General features: G+C 51.8%; 1 protein-coding gene across 4 annotated transcripts; it reads right to left on the bottom strand.

The window, feature by feature from the left end:
* Positions 1-1,063: 1,063 nt before the first annotated feature.
* Positions 1,064-20,216, bottom strand: SLC4A8 (solute carrier family 4 member 8). 4 transcript variants are annotated; one of them, XR_011090313.1, is made up of 26 exons: positions 16,534-19,683; positions 14,412-14,493; positions 13,652-13,786; positions 13,114-13,249; positions 12,751-12,911; positions 11,667-11,855; positions 11,381-11,469; positions 11,091-11,248; positions 10,577-10,664; positions 9,984-10,130; positions 9,808-9,899; positions 9,228-9,402; positions 8,879-9,012; positions 7,762-8,007; positions 7,566-7,671; positions 6,485-6,646; positions 5,837-5,950; positions 5,545-5,706; positions 4,695-4,946; positions 3,799-3,867; positions 3,093-3,266; positions 2,869-3,006; positions 2,326-2,426; positions 1,718-1,822; positions 1,380-1,492; positions 1,064-1,283 (listed from the first exon to the last, which is right to left on the bottom strand). XR_011090313.1 is itself a non-coding variant. In XM_068663421.1 (25 exons), the coding sequence occupies exons 1-24, from the start codon at positions 20,033-20,035 to the stop codon at positions 1,735-1,737; spliced, it is 3,243 nt and encodes a 1,080-aa protein (XP_068519522.1). In that variant the 5' UTR covers positions 20,036-20,216; the 3' UTR covers positions 1,064-1,492; positions 1,718-1,734. The 4 variants fall into 4 exon arrangements, 3 of the variants coding, with proteins under 3 accessions (XP_068519522.1, XP_068519521.1, XP_068519523.1); XM_068663421.1 differs by lacking the exon at positions 16,534-19,683 and adding an exon at positions 19,991-20,216 and having other exon boundaries at positions 1,064-1,492; XM_068663420.1 differs by having other exon boundaries at positions 1,064-1,492.
* Between the last annotated feature and the right edge of the window lie 337 nt (positions 20,217-20,553).

Genomic DNA, 20,553 nt, shown 5'->3' with positions numbered 1-20,553 from the left:
TGGGTTATTGCAGAGGAGCAGGCACCAGCTTTCATGCAAGCAGCTCGGTGAGAAGCCAGGCATTGCACCTTTTCCTTCCTCCAAGTTAATTTTATTTTCCCCTTCGAGAACTAAAGCAGTTCTCTCCCTCTGTCAACCACCACGCCATGCTGGCAGCCATCAGAGCACAGCCTGCAAAACCAAATCCACGCTTTTTTGCCCCACTTGCAGATGTACCGCTGGCATCCTTGGAGAGGAATTCTTTCCTCCGAGGAGCACCATTGTGTCGTTGGCCCTTGGGATTTGTGCAATGCACAGAAAGACCCCATGGAGCCATCCCATCAGATAAGATGGTGGCAGCAGCGCTCGTGCACCCATCCCAGCTGCGCTCATGGCACCAAGAGCCTGGAGCCAGTTTGGACAGGGATGGGACCACTCTATTTTTCTTTTTTTCCTCCTGGGTTCTCCTCTCTGTCCAGGCTCTGTGGCCCCCACAAATGATGTTGACTTGAGCACACATGCCTGGGGTGTCACCACAGCCCAACAAGATAAAAAGAGCACAGGCACCATCCCTGCTCAACAGCGTTTTCCTGCAAGGCAGCAGGGAGAGCAAAAAGGAAAAGGCATCTTCCCACCTTCCTCCTGCTTCATCCTGCCCTGTGGAGGAAAAGGCTCTTTGCAAAGAATGGGGAAAAAAGAGAGCCCTGGGGATGCAAAAGGGAGGAAAGCAGATGAAGCTGGCTGCTCCCACAACCATACAGTGTATCTGAAGTCCTGGGTTTTAAGAGCTCCCTTATCTGAATTTACAGCCAGGGGACAAGAAGGTGGCGTTTCTGCTGTTTGCTGGGTGGGTGCTGCAGCCTCCAGGCTGATGACAGAACCAAAGCAAAAATAAAAAAATAAAAATGCAAAACTGGAGCAAAATCCTCTTCCTAAGCCATAGCCCAGCTGCTCCCTGCCATGGAGGGCGTCCCTCTTGTACCAATAAGAGACATAAGAGTGAATCAAGGACCCCAAACCAGACCAAAAACCTGGCAGTGACGAAGAAGAAAGTGGAGAATGCGTCAAAAATAACAGAAAAAAATTTCGTACATTCAGAGTTTATATTTGGAAAAAAAGGGAAAGGGGAGGGGGGGGATTAGATATAAAAAAAATAGATAGCACTGAATGATGAAGCGGTAGCCGTCCCTCTACCACTACAAAACCGCAACAACACACGCACGTACACACGGAGGCTGAACAACACCGAACTCCCACGGACTGCGATGTGCACCTCAGTTTGCTGGTCTAGAGATACTGAATGCCTGAAGCACACCAAGGATAACAGGAAATGTCTTGAAAATGGCTTTAATGGGAATCCTGCTACTCGGAGGAGAAAACCAGGGAGGGCTTGTGCTCACTTGTTTCCTTTCCTCCATGTGAAACAGCGGTTTGTCCTCGCTTCTGCGCTGGCTCATCCCTGAGTCACGTTCTCACTCCTCTCCTTCAAAGCCAAGATCCCTAAAGAGGAAAACTGGGAAAAAAAAAAAAAAAGAGACCATCCCCAAGGAGAGGACCAGTCAGCATGCATAGACTCACAGAAGAGAATCACAGAATTGTCTAGGCTGGAAAAGACCTGCAGGATCACCAAGTACAACCATCACCCTGCCCTACCGAGTCCCATCACTAAAACACATCCCTCAGTGCTGCATCCACACCTCTGAAATATTCCGTCACATGCACCGTGCAATCCTTTTACCTCTTTCCTCCTCGGATTCAGAGTTTTTCTGTGTTCATGGTAAGAGCCTTCCATACGGTTGTTTTCGACATTTCATCTGAGATGTTAATCTCAGAGGGATCAGTCCTGCAATAAATATTTTAGATAGCAATCACTGTGCTAACAGGAACCAAAGCCACCAACTGCATCAGCAAGGAGAATGGGGTGACCCAAAGCACCGAAGACCAGCACAAGCATGGGAGGTTTCACTGGTGATGAGTCTGGGGAAGCAAGCTTGAATGCTGTAGAGCAGCAGCTCTGTGCAATTCTCTTGCAAGTGTTTAGCCCTGGCCTGGCCTCCCACTGCTGGCACAGGTCATGCCTGCAACAATTCATTTTGAAGCACGAGGATCTCCGGCTGCTGCAGACACACTGATGATGCAAGTTTTTGGGGTCAAGCATGAGTCGTGCAGTCACTCTGCTCAGAGCCCTGTGATCCCTTCCAGCAGCTCTGCCCAGAAACCTGATTTTCACACCAAGCTGACTGTTGGGTTCTAAGGGATGCTCAGCAAAGATCCAAGCAGAGCAACTTGTGCCAAACCCCTACAAACTACTCTTGCTGGGGGTCCTGGCACTTGGTGGGGCTTTACCTGTCACTGTTGTTCTGCTTTGGGACATCCAGGTAGCTGGTCTTCACCAGGTTCAGCTGGACTGAATTTGCAGCAGCAGCTTCCATCATCTTCTGAGACTCCTGGCATCACAGGGACAAATCACCTGTTCTGCCTTTGAGCAAAGGGCAGATAAACTAAAACCCCGTACAGCCATCATGTGCTGCCCCCTCCTTCTGATTCCTGCCAGTTTTAGCTGTTGGTGGAGCAGGATAAAAAACTTCCACTGCAAACATTTTTGGAGGTTAAACACCCACCGTGAGAAAATATTTGAAATACATAATAATAACAACAACAAATAACAACTTTCTTTGAAAAGACATGTTAAAATTATATGTCTGTTCTAGTGGTAAGCTCACTGCTAACTTGGGGAAAAAAAGTGGTTGCGATGTGGGGTCCAGGCTACTGGGATCTCCTTCTGTTTAGTTCTGATCTTTCCCAACTTTTAACAAATGGCTGCGATAGAAATGGGCAACCTCACAATTCCAGGGATACGTCCAACCCCAAGCACATAGTAAATGTTACCTCTTCTTCTTTGGCTTCATTTTTGGCATCATCCAACTTCTTCTTCTTGCTTTCTGGCATAAGGTCATCCAGCCAGCTGAGCTCTCGCTTTGAGAAGCAGAAATCCATGACTTTCCGGACAAAAACGAGAGCCAAAACCTTCACAAAAAAAAAAGAAAAAAAAAGGAAGATGCAGTGAGGCCAGAGGCAGTGCTGCAAACATCCCACTGAGAAGCACCTCCTACCATCATGGGAAAGACGATGGCAGCCCGGGACACCTTGATGACCCAGAGCAGGACGAGGCAGGTCAGCTGGATCAGGGTGAAGAGATGCACCTTCCGCAGGGGCACGTGCCGCAGGTAGATGAAATCTGGCTGGTGTTTCGCCGGCATCCCGAACAGCTTCAAGCGATCGAAGAACTGCAGAATAACAGGGAGAAGTTGCCACCTTGGGGCTGCAGAATGGTGCTGGCCTGGCTGAAATCTGTAGGGATTTTTCGGGCTCTCAGTTGCCATGAGGAAGCGTTGATCCCACCACCTTCCTCCTGGGAGCTGCACCCGTTTTCCCTTAGCTCTGTCTGTAAACCAGCTTGCCCACCACCAAATTGCAGTTATTCCTAATTATTCTATAATTATCATTTCTTCGCTCCCCCAGCAAGGATTTCCAGCAGTGGGAGAAATTTCCTCCCATTTGCACTAAATTCCCCCATTTTCACACCACTGAACGCTGACCTGCCCTAACACCATGAAACAGCGCTGAACCCGCCTGGTCCTCCTAGCCCCACAGACCTCTTGTGCCTCCACCAATTTCTTTGTTATACAAAATATTTTCATTGCTTGCTTTTGAAGAGGCTTTTCCCAAGCCACTGACTATCAGATTTTGTTTTTTTTCTGCTTCTATTAAGAGGAAATAGCAGGGAGCAGACATGCTGCATGCTATGGAAGCCCACACCTGGATTCCTCTGAGCGATGATACACCCATGTAGAGAAAGACACCGTACAGCACAGGCATTGGTATAAACTGCAAAGAGAAGACAGTAATTCTAAATAAAATAATTGCATTTCCAATTACATTTAAATGTAATTTAATTTAAATTTCAAATTTAATTGCATTTTCATTACCACTTCATTCTACAGGCACTACAGAAAGTTTCCTAAAGCTTTCCAGTTTCCACAGGGTTGCAGATGCTTTAAATTTTATCCATTAGACATTTTGTGTATTTGCCTGTGAGTTAATGCTCTGCTTTAGGCTGAACTTTTGAGCTACATTTCATCGAAATAATCCTATTTTCCAGAAAGGTTGGAGGAAAATAGGTGATTTCACCCATGCTACCATATGCTGCGTTCTGAGATGGCAGAAAAACAGTTCTACATATTCCTGTGGCAACACACAAATGCAACGTGCCTCCTTTTAGCCTAGAGATGAGATTACTTTGTGGGAGGAACGTGCAAAGGATGACTGCAGCATGTTTAGCTATGGGAATGGCAGTTCTGAGGCATTTGGGGTGCAAACTGCAATCAATTAGCTTGCTGCCTGATTGAAAGAGAGCAGATGTAGTGGTCTGGATAGGCTAGATTGTAGCCCATAAACACAGGCAAGCCCAAAAAAAATAAAGCAGTGATGCGGCTTGATGCCCTCAAGCACACCAGAACAAGGTCTGCAGGGCTGGAAAACCTAATGGGAGCTGGTTCCCACCATGGGGCATGCCCCCAGGTTTAGGATCAGCTCCTCCTGTACCCCACAGCTACCCAGGCCTAGAGAGAAAGGACTGGTTATGGTTTCGTATAATCTCCAAAAAATACAAATAAAAAATCAAGGCTGTTGGGTGTTTTGCATTTTCCTCCTACCTTTAATACAGTGGTCAAGAAGACGGAGCAGCCCATGAGCACAAAGATCATCAAGCCAGTGACTCTCTGCTCTCGTATCCCCAAAAACCTGGGTTGTTCTCCTGGAGCTGAGCAGCCAGACTCAAGTTTGAGGCTATTCACGTGGGTGATGGACAGGACGGTCGCAGCCACAAACCACGGCAGGCCCATGACAGAGCACACCCCGAGCATCACAGCCACCATGAAAAGGTCCAGGTGGTACCCGCATCCTTTCTGCGGGAGTGAAACAAGAATCAGAGCACCCCACGGCACAAGAGCAAGGACAGTGTGGACAGCCCAAACCCTGCTGGAGCTCAAGTCAACTTTTTGAAAATTAAAAAAAAGAATCGGAAATAACTAAGGATGTATCCAGTCTTTGAACAAGCACCCTGCATGAAAATCAGGCCAGACAAAGTAATTTGTGGCTTTTTTTTTTTTTTTTTGTACAACTCCTACCTCTTCAAGAAATACTGACTTTTTTTTTCCATTCATAAAAAAGTCACACTTGCAAGCAAGATGTGACTCTGAGTTATCCCTGGCAGCGCGTCAAAACGATTCATTCCCCCAAGCATCTGCTGACATTTTAAAACAAAAAAGCTCTTCTGTATTGCTCTAAGGTTAATTTGCTGCTCTGAAAGATTCCTTGTCCAGCTTCCCCTGTCTTTTGCTCCCTGTGTCGTCACCAATGCAGGAGAGCAGCCGTCAAGCAGAGCTCCATTGTCCCAAGCCAATTTGCAAATTTGCTTCTGCAAAGCACTTGGAAAAGGAGCTTCTCCCCACACCTGCAGCCCAGAGTGGGTTGGGGTTGGAGTCACCTCTTGCAGCCCCTTACCTTCAGCCTGTGCTCCTTCCTGTTCACGATAACAGCGGTGATCTGCTGGTCCATGAAGATCAAGATGGTGCAGAGCAGGGCTGGGATGAGCGCAGCCAGCACCGTCCACCAAGGGTTGGGTCCTATGGGGCTGATGAGCCACCCACGGTCATCTCTGGTGGGCTGTGACAAAGCAGGGACGTCAGCTTCATCTCGCAGCCCAGACACTTCGCTGGCTTTTGTTTTCCCCTCCATCACCTCAAGGTGTCCCCAGGGACAAGGTGAGGCCAGCTGTGCCAAGACACCCCATTACCTTGAACATATGGGGGACGTGGAGCTTCGGTGAGGGGATCCCAATCAGGAAGTCAATGAGCACCATGACGACGATGGTGAGGAAAACAGCAAAGTCGCTTATGGTGGACCGTACCTGTGGCAAGAAAGCAGAGCAGAAAGGGTCATGGCACGAGACAGACAAATTAGGGACATCAGCAGCATCACAGCTGGTTAACAAAATCCCACCACTCTGAGGACATGCAGCCAAACCCCTTGGTTAGAAACTGTTGCTGTGTTTGTCCCTGAGAGATCCGGTGTCAGACTTAAAAGAAAACAGTTTAATTAGGGGGAAAGGTTTGTTTTTTTTTTTAACTGCCTTTTTTTTAAAATTAAAATATTTGGAAACAGACACCTGCCACTACAGCCACTCTCACAGCTGCAATGGGAATAAGGCACTGAGGCATATTTGTTCCCTGTAAGGAGGAAATAATCTCTTTCTACAGCAGCTTCCCATTGGAATCAGCTTTTCCCTAATGCAAAGATGGTGAGGGGAGGAAAAAAAATACAAACAAACAAACCAAACACAAACAACCTCTGGAGGACCTGATTTCCCACTGCCTGAGTGCAAATTTGCTCCGGGACAGGTCATAAGGTAGGTGGGATCACTGTTCCACCATCTTCTACCTACTCTGGTTGGGAAATAGCGGCTGGTTTTAAACATCTTCAAGGAGCTTGACAGGACAAAGGTGGAGAAGAAGAGGATGCAGGACCAGAAGAGGACATTGGGTGTGTAGGGGCCGTTGTGTCCACAGGCGGGTCCGTGAAATTCTCCATGCAAATGCCGACATTCCTGGAGAAACAGAGCATCAGGACACAACGGCAGTGCACATGCAGCAGGGAAACCTTGAAAACTGGGGGAAGGGTTAAGGATTTGGGTCCAGGATCCACGATTTTGTACCTACTGCTGCCAAGGGAGATTTGTATTTAATGAGCAGCAGCAGCTTAATGAGTGACACGTCAAACTACACGGAGGGGAAATGCAGAGATGTGATGGGACACCATGCCACAGGCCCATGGCACATCCTCCACCTGAACAGGAGGTAACTGTGGCTGAAAAAGACACCACAGGGGAAGGACACATCCAGAAGAGGACGCTGGAAACTCTTGGGGATAGAGAAAGAGGGAGCAGGGAAGGAGGGCTATGACCACCATGGTAGGAAAGAAGACACAAATTGTCCCTTCCCAGGGGAGGACTCACAGAATCTGGCCAAAAGGGGCTGAAGATGTCCATGAGAGCCTCCATCCTATGCCTGGGCTCTGCTTCCAGCACCAGCAGCCCGGGAGGCTGCTCAGACATGCAAATTTATGCACGTACTTACAGACAGCGCTGAATAAGAAACCGGGGCCTGGAGTTATTAAGGACCAATTAAAGAACCAATTACTACCTTCAGGCATGAACTTAAGTCCTCCAGCACCTACAACATTCAAACCACCCACTTAACCTCGCTCCCAGCCAGAAGGACTGTCCTGCAGAGGGCTGAGGACGATAGTTATCACCCATGATGCTGATAACAAGGCGGACTCCCCTTCCCAGGACAGACCACACGTCTTGCACTTAAGGACTGATTTTTCAGAGCAGCCCCAGCACGGTTTGAAGCATGCCATCACCCGGAGGGCACTGATTTTCGCACCATGTCAGCACCCACAGGAGGGTGCTTGCAGAGACGCGCACACCCCGCGGCACAAGGAAGCGGCAGCCAGGGACTTACGGTCACCGTGAGGTTTCCCCAGGCGATGGCAGACACGTTGATCTTGTTGCTCTCCCAAAAGCGCAGGGTCTCATTGCTGGGATGGGTCGGCGCCTCACACTTACAGCTGGGAGGAGAAAAGCCAAGGGCAGGGGTAAGGCGACAGAGGTGCAGCCCTAAGCTCCTGCCGAGGAGCCTTTTAGGCCAAAAAACCCACTAGTAGATGGTGAGGAAGTCAAGCTTGCTGTGCATGTGCACAGGGTAGGTCTCTCCCAGGCAGATCAGCTTCTCCAGAGCCTCGTAGATGAAGATGATGCAGATGAGGGCAGCGAAGGCTTCTTCGGTGAAGCGGGTGATGTAGCACACCAAGCAGCTGGCATCCGTGGCCACCAGCACCACGCAGAGGAAGGCGGTCCACAGCCCTATGCACGTCCTCAGGGAGAGGTAGGAGAGTGCATAGTCCCTGGGAAAACAAAATAAAGCGAAGGGTGGGAAGCCCAGCAGGAAGCTCCAAGACGTGCCATCCTTCGGGGAAAATCCGGAGCTGTTTCGGAACGTGTCGAGCCTGTGGATGGTGAACGCGGTTTCGTTGTACTACTACAGACAGCCTCGGGGCTGCAGTGCAGGGTGTGGGCCCACGAGAGGAGAGGCCCATTAGATAATTATCATTATTTAGCAATTATGCTGTGTTAACGCCTTGGAGGCTAATTGAGGTCAGGTGCTTACTGGGGAAGGCGCTATTCTCACCCATCACCCCATGCCCGAGCACAGAAACCAGCTGGCTTGGCACCCAGGCACTTGCTGCCAGCACGGTGGGGCTTAATAATAGAAGTGACTCATTACAGCGAGGGTGGTTAATCAAAGTCATCACAACAAAGGGCTGTCATGGAAAATATGCATTTCACATGAAAAGCTCCTACTTTCTCAATAATATCATCAAAACTCAAAATATTTCAGTAAAAAGGAAAACTATTTGGATATTTGGGCAACATATATTTATTCCCACTTCCAGCAAAAAGCAGGCTAAAAAGTGCTTAGCTTTGTGCTGGGAGCAAAGCAAATCTTCCTACTCCCAAACCAGCGTGATTTGTCTCCTTTCCCTCATGCATCCCATCTTGGGCATCCTCATTCTTGTGGTTTCTCCTCCTCGTGCTTCGATTTAACTCTGCAAACCCTTTAGTCCTCCAGAGGCCAATTGCTCTTGCACCATCACTAACAAAAGCAGGAGCACACAATGTGCACGACACAGAAATTAACTTCAATCTTACAACTACCTCTATGAAAAATAACAAAAAAAAAAACCATATCTTTTTGCCATCACTGCCCCTCCTTACTTGCAGAACTTGTAGAGGATCTTCTCAAACACGAGGACGGGGCCGGTGCTGCCGAGGATGGTGAGAGGTTGGCCGGCAAAGAGCGAATAGACCACACCAGTCATGGATGCGCCCAGTAACGACTCCATGGCACTCTGACCAGGGAAAAGAGGAGCACATAAATCATGTGAGCAGAGCTGCAGCAAAGACTTTTTCATAGAACAGGTTGGAAAAAGACTTTCAAGATCATCAAGTCCAACCATCAACGTGACCTGACGAGTCCCATCACTAACCCACGTCCCTCAGTGCCACATCCATGCACATTTCTTAAATACCCCTCCGTGCCACCCCACGGAGGAGAGGCACTCACTATGTGGCCGTCGGTCGCCTCCCCCAGCAGCCCCCCGAAGGTGATGACGGGGGACATGCAGGCACAGTAGAGGAAGAGGAAGGATGCCAGACACTGCAGGCTCAGAGCATCCCGAAAGTCGCTCCAGAACCATGGGACTTTTCGCTTCACATCCAGGATCAGACCTCCAAAGAGCCTGGAGGAAGGACAAAGAAATAGGCTGTTGTCCTGGCAGACCACAGTGAATTTTCGTTGCTGCAGAAGGGCAATCACGAGCACAGAGTAGCTTCCATTGCTAAAAAACGGTGTCTTTCTCCCAGTTTACACCCAGTAGGAACTGGGACACACACAAAAAACACCCTCCAACAACAAAAAGGAGCTAACCTGACACCCCATCCTCTGTTATTGCAACAGCCCCACACATGCAATGATGCTGTGGCTCAGCCCAGCTGCCCCAGGCCCCCCAGCTGCCTGGCCCAGGGACCCAAGCAGGTAACGTGGAGCCCCTTTACTGCAGCAACTAACCCCAAAAAACACTAGAAGGGAAGGTGCATGCTCAGTTTTTAGAGGCAAAAAAAAATGATAACATTAAAGCTCACACCTTCCCGTTCGCTCTAGTTCAGGGCCACTGTGTTTTTCTGGCTTTCTGTGAGAAGCGCTGTCATCAAGAAGTCCCGGCGTCTTCCTTTTTTTCTGTCAAAAAGGAAACAGAGATACAGATTTCTTTGCAAGCCTCCTGCCCGTCCCCCTCACAACTCCCTCCACCACGGCACCCACCTGTGAAGGGAGATTTTTGGGGGGCTCGATTCGGATCGATGGATCCCATTCTCCCGGCGGCAAGACTGTGACCTGATCCAGGAACTCGTCGATGCCAGCCACGAGGTCTGCCCGGTTCTTGGCTTTATAGGCAACGTCATGGAAAACCTGCCGACAGGAGACAACAGCTCGGATGTCCTAACCAGTGCAATAAGCTCTTAGCTAAACACAAGATAATTTCCCCTGAATTTCGTCAAAAGGAAAAATCTGATGCGTTTGTGGCCATCTCCTCCACAGGGATCCCGTCCCTCACAGCACTCCACAGCTTTTTGCTTAAAAAGGAGAGGTTTTGCTGGCCCTGGCAATGCCTGGACAGCATGTTGGGGATCCCAGGGAGAAGGAGAAGGATGAGGTGCAGGTCCCGGGTGGGATTTCAGGCTCTGGGACATGGGGTGATGTAGATCCAAGTGTTTGCTTTGGAAGCAAACAAGGGGTGGGTTATCTGGAGAGCTGTGGACGGCTGGGAAAGCAAATGTGCTTCTTCACTACAGTGCAGAAGGGGAGAGAGGAAGATAACTAAAAAAGACCCAGAGATCTCTCTTATCTCATCACACCTCATCCGTCATGAGAGTAGCCATGGACCTGCCAATCTCGTGGTACTGATGGGCTTTTCCTTCTGGTCCCAGCAAAATAAACAGGAACCTGGGCAAGAAAAACAGAAGGAGAGAGAAGAACATGCCCTTGCTTAGAGAGTGCCCAGAGAAACTGCCAGGAGCACCCAGCCCAGAATGCAGCTTGAGATGGGGAACGCATGCTCACCACCTCCGGCAATGAATCTGAAATTCATCAAAACTTGCTAACTGGATTTTTGGGCTGACTCTCATTAAAGATAGCCAATGCATTTTTTTTTAATGTTTGGGTTGATGTTCATTAAAATTGAGGAATGAATTTAAAAGCTGCGGTAGGGAAGGGAGAAGCAAAGGTGAGGAGTGACAGATGTGGGAAATGTGCTTGTGGAGTCGCTCCTGCTGGCCCCATTTCCTTGGGATGAAATTTGATTTTTTTTTTTTTTTTTTTTTTTTTTTTTTTTTTTTGTTATTTCTAAATAAAAACCTTGGGCATTCGGACCTGGTTGGGATGGGAACTTCTGTCATGCCTGAGAGGAGGACTGCCGGGGTCAGGCGGGCAAATGCCATGATGGGCTGGTGAAGGAAATCCAGCTCTCCTACGAGCACGTTTGCTGCTTCAGCCCCAATAGGAATTTTCTTCATGAAGTGTAGCTCAGCCTGGACACAACAAGCGATTTTCAGGCAATTACCCCAAAATGAAAGCCCACAGCACTCTGCTGCGTGTTCTGCAGCCAAGTTTGCAAGAGCAAAGTCAGCCCTAAAGGCATAAGAAAGCTCCAGGTATCTCACCTTGCTTAAATCCATTGGGCTGGTGTCATGGTTCACCCCATTTTTAGCTTCTATGGTGGTGGGAGGAGTGTGGGGGGTGAGTGTTTGGGCTGGCAGGAAAAAGAAAAACACTCAGAAAGACAGACAAGGAGCAACTGGGACGCTTCTCCTCAGTCAGGGCAAGTCTAACGGGGCCAAAGCCCTGCAGAAACCTTCACCTGGTGCCAAAGCCCCGCAGAAGCTTTCACCTGGTGCCAGACCCTGCAGAAACCCTCTCCCGGTGCCAAAGCCCTGCAGGAGCCCTCACCTGGCTTGTCGAGGGGGTGCAGGTCTGGCTGCCTCTTGCTCACGTCGGCAAACGAGCGGACGATGGGGAGGAGGTTGTTTCTCTTCTTCTCGTTCTGATGGTGGTGCTTCTTCAGGAGGACTTCTCGGACTTTCTCCCGCATGCTCTCGTCAAATTCGCTGGACTGGTTTTGCTGGTCCAGGATCATATCTGAGGGTGGAAAGGGAAATGAAGCCACCAGAGGAGAAACCCCCAAATCTTGGGGGGAATGCAGGAGAGCCCAGCATAGGCACAGCCCTGCTTAGTGAGACATTTTAATACAGTTGAGCCTTTGCAATGAAAGCAAGAATTTTCTTTTGCTAAAACCCATCATCAAAGTGCTTATTCATCACTCAGCTAAGATCATTATTTCTCATTCTAAATAATGCAATTTCCTTGCCCGATCTGGCCTTTCTGTATTACTCCACACATTTAACTAAATTATAAGCAATCTATAGCGCAGACTTTCCCTGAGTTCCCCCGGCCAATTGACTGTAATTTGCTGAGCCCAGGGAGAAATGTGCTAAGAATGGCGCTGACTTCACCAGCTTTTGAAAAGGTTGAATGGAGACCTGCCAGTCAAGGATAATTTCTCCAAAGCTGTTTTTTCAATTAACTTCAATTATCTTCCCCACAGAAACACACTGCTTGGTCATCTGCCAGATAAACTCTGCCTTTAAAGCTCCTAAATCCTGGATGTTAAGGCAAAAGAAAAAAAGAAAAAAAAAAGAATGAGAGGAAATGGCTTGTAATATATAGTTTATTTAAAGAGCTCTTAGACAGACTCTGTATTTCTAAGAGCAGACTGCTAAGCCCTGATGCACACTCCCTTTTTGGCTCGAGAACATTCTCTAATTGTTTCTCTAACCCCACAGATTGCTTTCAAAAGGATCCCCTATCGGAAGGAAAAGCTGGTATGACTGCCACACGCTCAGGCTGCAGCCGGGCCGAGGCAGCACAGTCCTGCACCCAAAAAAATCCTTCCTGACTTAAAAAAGCAATGGGATTTCTGGAAGAGAGGATGTGCCACTGGGTGAGGTTTGGGGCAGAGGCAGGCGGGTGCTACCTGCAATCTCCTCAGTGCTGTTGGCGCACATGTCCAGCAGCACCGTGCCTTTGATGATGCAGTTCCTCAGCTCGAAGAGGCTGTGCAAGGAGAGCGTGGCCACGTAGGGCTTGCTCCAGCGCTCGCCGCCGTCTTCCACATCCTCCTCAAACTTCAGCCACCTGCGGACATCACCCAGCATCAGCCCCATCGCAAGAAAATAGCCCCGCTCGGCAAGCCCTGCCTTAACAGAGCTGAGGGGTGGCAGGAGGAGGAAGTTCCTCGCATCGGCACCCCAAGCTGCAAGCTTCGTGCCCTGGCAGGCAGAGCCCATGCGTGCTGCCAGCATGGGGACTGCTCTCCCAGCTGCAGGACGGGATTTACCTCGCCGTTTCCTTCCACTCTGCATCTTCACGCTCCTTCACGCAGATCTCGTCCAGCTCGGTGAATAAGTCGTGGGGGACGTGCTGCTCATCCTCCTCGGTGCTGAGGATGAACTGCACCCGCTGGGACGGGGTGTCTGGCAGAAGACAAAGCCACATCCCATTACTGGGCCTGAACTGTGCAGTGAGCACTGGACCAGCACCAGTACAGCCCTGAACACTGGGGCTGGTCCCTGTCCCCTGTGTCTGCCCAGGCTGGGCATGCACACAGCCGTGGGGAAGCATCTCTTCCACCTCCCCATAAGGAGGGGCTGCCTGACTTCCCCCCATTTCCATTTTTAAAGCCAGAATCACTAAGGAAGGCAAGCCTAAATTTGTTATGCATTTAACTGCCTAAACAAACAAACAAACAAACAAACAAATCTGGGAGAAGTTTGGAATAAGAGGGCCTTGCTAAATAAGTTTTCCCTCAAAATAGCAGCTAGCCACCCAAACCAGCCACACTCGCCCAGGAGACATTTAGCAAATGTGGGACTTACAGTGGTAGCCCTGGTCCTCGGCGGCTGCCCCCTTGGCCCGCTCCCGTTTCCGATGCTTCTGGCTGCGGGGCCGGTGGTGCCGGTGGCTCTGCCTCACCAGGGGCATCTGCACACCCACGTACAGGGTCCGGTGGCCTGCAGGAAAGCAGCATTGGCATCATTTTTGGCAGCATGATGACAGTCAGTGCTCGTCCTTTCTTCAGAGACTATTTTACTTTGGCTTTGTAACAACAGACCAAACAAAGCGACGGCTCCGGGTTATCTAAAATGCCCCCAAAGCATTGAACCTTTTCCCAAACTCCTGCTTCACCTGGACAGCACTCAGACTTGCTCATTAAGCGGTGACCAAATGTAATTATTTTTAAAATCTCTGTATGGCGCAAGGCGGCGGGAGGAGATCAGATCAACCCCATGATAATGAGCTCCGGAACAATAAAGGAAAAAAAAACTGCAGCCCTGTGTCTGCAGCCGTCAAATTATTCTCCTGACCTCGCCAAGCCAGGAGCAGCCTCGGCGAGAAAACGAGCCGTGAATCATCTCACCCCGTGGCTGCAGCTCACGCCGTGGCCTCTGCGGGGTTTTTTTCCCTCTGTTTTAAAAGTTACATGAAAATCATGAAAAACAACTGTGCTCTTTGATGAAGAGGCACGGCAGGTTTTGCTGCACGCAACACAACACCGAGCAAGGGATGGCTTAGGGGCTACAGGCAATGGGAAAATGACCTGGGCTGGGGGTCAGCAGGGGCTCAGCAGGGGCTCACCTTCCAGCTCCTCCTTCTCATAGTGAATATTGACAACGTTGCTTGTTCCTCCCTGGTCGACCACCGCCTCTTCATCAGGTCTCTGTTGGGTAAGGAGAAGAAGGTCAGTGGGGCTGGGGACACAGAGCTCCCGTACATCCTCCCAGCTGATCTAACGTGGGCTTGCAGGAGGCAGCCCCGGAGCCAGAGGCCAAATAAAACAGCTCACAGGACTGCTTATTTTTTGTAAGAATTGAAGCTGGAAGAATTTGCTGCAGGGAGAGAGGGCAGAGCATTTCAGACCCACACCCCCCAAAAAAAACAACAAACAACACCTCTCCTGCCTTGTTTGTGCAGCTCCTTTGCAACTTTCAAGAATAAATAAATAAACAGAATTTTCCAAATCAGAGAAAAAAAAAAAAAAAGCACTTTGCACGGCAGTGAGTTTCAGTCTGAAAATACCAGTTGGCTACATGCTGCTGTGCTGGAGATACCTGCAGGACTCACTAGATGGCAGCTGGCCACAGGACATCGCCTCCACCAACCTCCAGAAGCAGCAACCTGCAAGGGCAGCTCCATCTTCCGCCCAAGGAGGCTCGGGCTTCCTTTGGTGCAAGCATGCTTTCCACGGAAAATGCGATTTTATTCCTTGCAAAAGCCAACGGCTTAGAGCTAATGTCTTCCCAGGCTGAAACATCAGGCCTCGGACAGAGTCTATGCCTTGAAAGCTGAGCAAGAGCTGCAGGACCAACTGCTCGCTGCGAGCAGTGACGGAAACAAACCCCTCTTGCTTCTCTTTTCTCCTTGCCACAAGGACTGGGAAGGGGATTGCCAGCCTCCACTCAAGGAACTAAAAACCCGGCCGCGTCTCATGCTCAAGATGCCACTGCAGCTTGGTGAAGGGCTCTGGGTCAAACTCAGCAACTTTTTTCCCCTCTTCGGGGTGTATTTGGTCTTCTCATTTCTGTGCATCTCTTAAAGATGTCTCCTTCCTTGGACAGTGCTGCCATCCACATCCTCTCATGGACAGGAATTAATTGAAGACCAAAACACGGTCACCAGTGCAAAGAAAACTCTGCATTGCCCAAATGAGTGCCCTTGAGTTTTCGCTGGTTTCCAAATTACTCTGTTATTAAAGGCACAAGGGGGCCATCAAAGGCTGGGGAGTTTTGAATTGCCAAGGTTCACATTCACAAGCCCCCTGCTGACATCACAGCAACCAAAAGCTTTTTGTCTGTTCAAACCCCAAAATAAATATCTGTGGTGTTTTTTTGTTTGTTTGTTTTTTGTTTGTTTTTTAGGTTTTTTTTGGGGGGGAGGAGGGTATTTGTGTGTTTGTTTTGATTTTGAGCACCCAGTTGCTTGGTTCCTGAAAGTCTGAACAAGAGACTGGGGACTGAACTGGGGAAACCGGCTGAGCTGTTTTATGAAACTCAAGAAGCAAGAGGTTCACCATCCACTCAGATACAGCCCGAACCAGCCCAAATTCTGCAATGTTCAAGCAAAACTCGAAATGCCACATTCGCCTGTGCTGCCCGTTGTAGCAATAATGACACAGCAACCTCGAGGGCTTGTTCAATAAATAAGGAAATGATAAATAAATAAATAAATCGCTCCTTATCGCTTAAGCTGCTGACACTAATCTGAAATCTGCCCTTTTTCCCCCAGAACAGTGTTCCCTCCTGGCCAAAGCAGCACGCTGGTGGCGCCCACGCACGCCGGTGGCCGCGTTATCACGCGCTGGTGGCTTTGCCATCCTCCACCCGGTGACAGCCTCTGCCACCCTCCGTCCCCTCTTAGCAACGCGTCCGGCTTCCCCCGGTCCGGGTTGCAGAAAAACAACCTCGGGAGAAGCGTGGGGTGAAAGGCCTTCGGGAAATCACCTCAAATTTGCAAGCCTGAGTGCGTCTGGTGGGCGCTGCCGGGAGGCAGAACAAACAGAGCGACCTGCAGGCCGCAGAAAGCTGCCTGCTCCCTCACAAAGCCTTTTGCCCCCCAGGACCCAACAGGTGATGCCAAACCTACCCCCAGACCTCTCACCCTGGTGCCAACCACCTCCCCCTGACACGCCGGCTCTGGTTTTTGGGGAGTTTTCACGTTTTTGGGTGGGAGGCGCCTCTCGGCCAAGGCCTCGCCATCCTACCTGCAGCTCATCCAGAAGAGTCACGTCCAGCCTGCCGCGCTCCCGTTCGGCCTCGCGTTGGTCACCGGCTTTCCATGGAGCCTTTGGGCCATGCATGGGGCCCGACTGCCCCGGGACATCCGAGCGGATCCCGCGCCTCCTCGCCAGGAGGGCCCCAGCGCCACGGGCGTCACCGGAGGCACAAACACCAACGGCCCTTCCAGAACCAGAACCCCCAGGCAGATCCCGGCAGGAATTTAAACCCTCACACCCCGAGACTGGGAGATGCCAACAAAACTCCTGTTCCCACCAACGCTCGCACCACTACCACACCACCAGCCCCTGGGGCTACTGCGAAATTCAGCTCTCGCATCCTACATGGCCGGAGATATCTCAGCCAAGCGGCTGCCGAAATTCCCTCGGGGGTTAGGATTTGACTGAGCCAAGGGCATCCGTGCCCAAAGCGCTCCTGGTTGAAGCCCATCTGTTAACGCGTCTGGAAAAAGGAGCAGCAAGTTTGTGGACGTGCTGAAGGTCATCGGAGAGCGTTTGCCCATTGTCAGCACAGCCAAAGCTCGTGCTGAAATCAAGGGACAGGACGAAGCCGGCTCCTCTTTGAGCAAAAACTGTTCCCGATGGAGTAAACAGAGTAAATGCCTCGTCCGCTGGGCCAAGAGGCGTGTAATGTGCTTGGGTGTACGTAAAAGCATGAGCTGCTGAAATGCAAGTGAGGTGCAAACTGGTGGGAAAATAAATGCTGTGGGACAGTACTGATTTTTGTCAGCGTTTCCTTCAAAAACCACAGCATTTCAAGAAGGTCTCGCTTTGGCGTGGCCTCCTTTCAGGTTTCTATTAGTTAAAAATCCTTATTAGTCAAAGCAAGTCCCAGCATGGCACTGAAACACAGAGCTTCGAAATGGCTCTTGGAGTACATGAAAGAAAAAAAAACACAACTGTTCCAAATTTTAAAATAAAGTCTATCTCCAACAGTAGGATTTCCTACCAAGCAAGGACACAGCAAGGCAGAGCCCCTTGCAAAGCGCACCCTTCCCTCCCCATGCTCCTGCTGGTTTCTTCTCCCCAGCACTTGCTGCCTTCCCGAGGGGTGAAATCATTTCCCGAGAAACCCTCACAAAGCGCGGGGCTGGGAGACACATCCAGATAAGCAATGTTTTTACTCCTCTCGCTTCCCCTGCTCACATTGGCCAGCTGTCTCCAGCCCCACTTTATTTTCTGATCGGAGCTAATCCATCATTTCTATGATGCAAATTCGCTTGCTCCGATGAACTTCCTCCCCGGCGCCGCTCGGCACAAAGGTTAAGTGCCCGGCTTGCCCTGAAAGGTGACACGGGGTGTAAAATAACACGGAGAAGGAAGCTGACACCGAGGTCTAATCAGTTAAAATCTCATCATGACCCAAGCTCGAATCCCCGCTGCTTTTTTATTATTTAGTGTTAATGCTTAAAGAGCAAATACAAGCACAAACTGGACAAGTGGGCACCTCCCTCTGCCAAAAAGTCCCAGGTTCTTCTGGGTCTGTGGCAGGATGCTCTGAGCATCCCATCGCCCTTCCCTGCCCACTGCAGCATCCCCAAAATCACTGCAAGCCTTGCACAGAGATGCTATCAAAGCCAATGGCCCTAATCAAAACTCTCTGGGACACAGTTAGGGCACCTGAATGGGCCCCGAGGGGTTATCTCACTGGGGACACTGGAGGATTTAATGGTTTAGGAGAGCCATGGCAGTGTGGAGCCATGGGATGGGACTGTGGGATGGGGCAGGGCAGGAAGGAGAGGACCCGGGGCGGGCACCAGCCCTTGCAGACGCTTCGCCCTCCCTCGCTGTCCTTCTCCACCACTGACAGGCGCCTGGAAAACATCAAATCATCGAAAATGAGCCGGGAAAGGGGACGCTGAGCTTTGCAGGGCATGTCTGTGGGCTTCGGAGCAGCCAGAGTTGTTCCACTTCGCTATTTTCTAAGCGAAAAGCTCCGTCTGGCTGCTTCCTAGCTGGTTTTGTCGGGAAGCAATTAGTGCTTGTAAAAATGAAATCAGAAATCACTGGAGCAAAGGAGGAAGGCTCGTTTTGACACAACTGCAGTGAACCCCTTAGTGCTGTGAGTTCAGCGCACACCTCTCCCCGCACCCATCTCAAGAAAACTTCTCCAAATTATTGTTTTGCAGTGATTTTTTTTTTTGACCCAGCAGGAGAGAGAGGGATTTTGGAGTGCCCTGCCTCAGTTTACCTGCCCCAGTGCAACTCCTCTGGTTGAGAAAGAAAAGTCTTTCCCCAGGGAAACTCTGGTGTAATTGAGGACTGGAAAAAGCTCAAAGAAGAGGATCAGGTCTAGCTTGGAGCCCTCCTGGTGTCGGGGAGCACCAAAAACACCGTGTGAGCAGGCAAAGCTCGCGTCCCGTCCCCCCGGTCCCACCACGTGCCAGCAGGACTGGCCAGCAGCCATGGGACGGATGGGGTCCCTGCAGCTCCATGAGCCACGCCAGCTGAATGGACTTAATGATGCCCCAGATGTAATTAACGAGGCTGATCCCTGTGTTACTGTGGGATGAGGATGCTGCCTGCGTGGAGCTGAGGCAGGGAGGGAGCTGGGGGATGCTCCGGTTGCTTTCCCTTCGCCGCCTCCATCCCACTGTCCCCATCTCCCCGGGGGTGAGGGAAGGTGAATTAATTCCCCCCCCCCTTGTCTGCCACCCAGAGCTCCTCCAGCGGGGCCTGGCCCTGCGGGAAGACTCGGGGCCACCACTCGTGGGGCACGGGGTCCCTGGGGTGCTCAGCAGTGAGGGGACGGGCGCTGCAGGGGGGGCAGGAGGCGCTTCCCAGGGACCTCCTGGCCAGGATGATGCTAAAAGGGGGGTGGGAGGGGTGGGGGCCACCTCCCCGCTGCTCCCTGCCTGCACCCCAACACCAGGCACTTGGGGGGGACAATGGCAGAGCCCCCCCTTGGCTGCGTGGCATGGGGACAGTGGCCTTTGTCCCCCTCCGACAGGCTGTGGCCTCAAAGGGGGGGTCACAGACAGGTGGGGGGGGGGGGGACAAGGCGTGTGGGAGATGCTGCCGGCTGGGGCACCCCCTCACTAAACACCTTGTGCCCCCCCAGCCCCCCAGCTGCCTCACACCCCCCTCGCACCCACCTTGAGCACCCACTTGTGCCCCCCCCGCCCCCCCTTTTCGGCCTTGCAGATGCTTCGCAGCCTCCCCTCGCACCCCTTCAGCAGCCTGCCCCCCCCCCCGAGCCCCATTTTCCAGATGCCCCCCCCCCATTTACGGACTCCTCCTTTGCAGCCTGCTCCCCCCCCCCTCCTTGCAGACGCCCTCCCTCCCCCAAACCCCCCCCCCGAGCCCCCCCCCTTTTCCCTCCGCCGGCAATGCCGCAGTGAGCAGCCACCGAGCATCCTCCGGCCGCACCGGGGGGGGGGGGGATGATGTGTGCCCCCCCCCCCCCAGGGCCGCTGCCCCCCACCTGGTAGCTGAGGATCCCATCGGGCTCGTTGCTGCCGGCGGGCATGGCTGGGCCGGGGTCGGGGCTGGAGGACGGGGGGGAATGGGAAAGGAAGGGGGGGGGTCCCGGGCTCCCCCCGCGGCTCGGGGGCCAGGGGGGGCCGCAGCCGGCTGCAGCCCCGGTGCCGCTCACACCGGCTCCACCATCTCCCAGAGCCGGGGCCAAACCCCGCCCAGGGCCGGGAGGAGGAGGAGGAGGAGGAGGAGGAAGGAGGAGGCAGGGCCGGGGCTGGGGGGGTCCCAGGGGGTGGGGGGCAACGCCCGGTGAGGGCCCCGCGGCCTCGATCCGGGAACAGCCCCCCCCCCCGATCCCCCCAGCACGGCCCCGGCCCCAGCCCCAGGAGCCCCTTCGGGGTCTTCGAGGTCTCCCTCCAGCCCCCCCCCCAGCATCACCCCCCCAGCACCACCAGCAAGCCTCCTCCAGCATCACCCCAGCCCAGCATCACCCTTGTTCCCCCTCCAGCATCATCCCCCAGTCTCTCCCAGCATCACCCCCAATCCTCCTCCATCACCCCCCAGCATCGC

Source organism: Anas acuta, chromosome 29 (genome assembly GCF_963932015.1).
Source record: "Anas acuta chromosome 29, bAnaAcu1.1, whole genome shotgun sequence".
Taxonomy (NCBI): domain Eukaryota; kingdom Metazoa; phylum Chordata; class Aves; order Anseriformes; family Anatidae; genus Anas; species Anas acuta.
The sequence above is the reverse complement of the archived record's forward strand: the minus strand, read 5'-3'. Positions and strand labels throughout refer to the sequence as shown.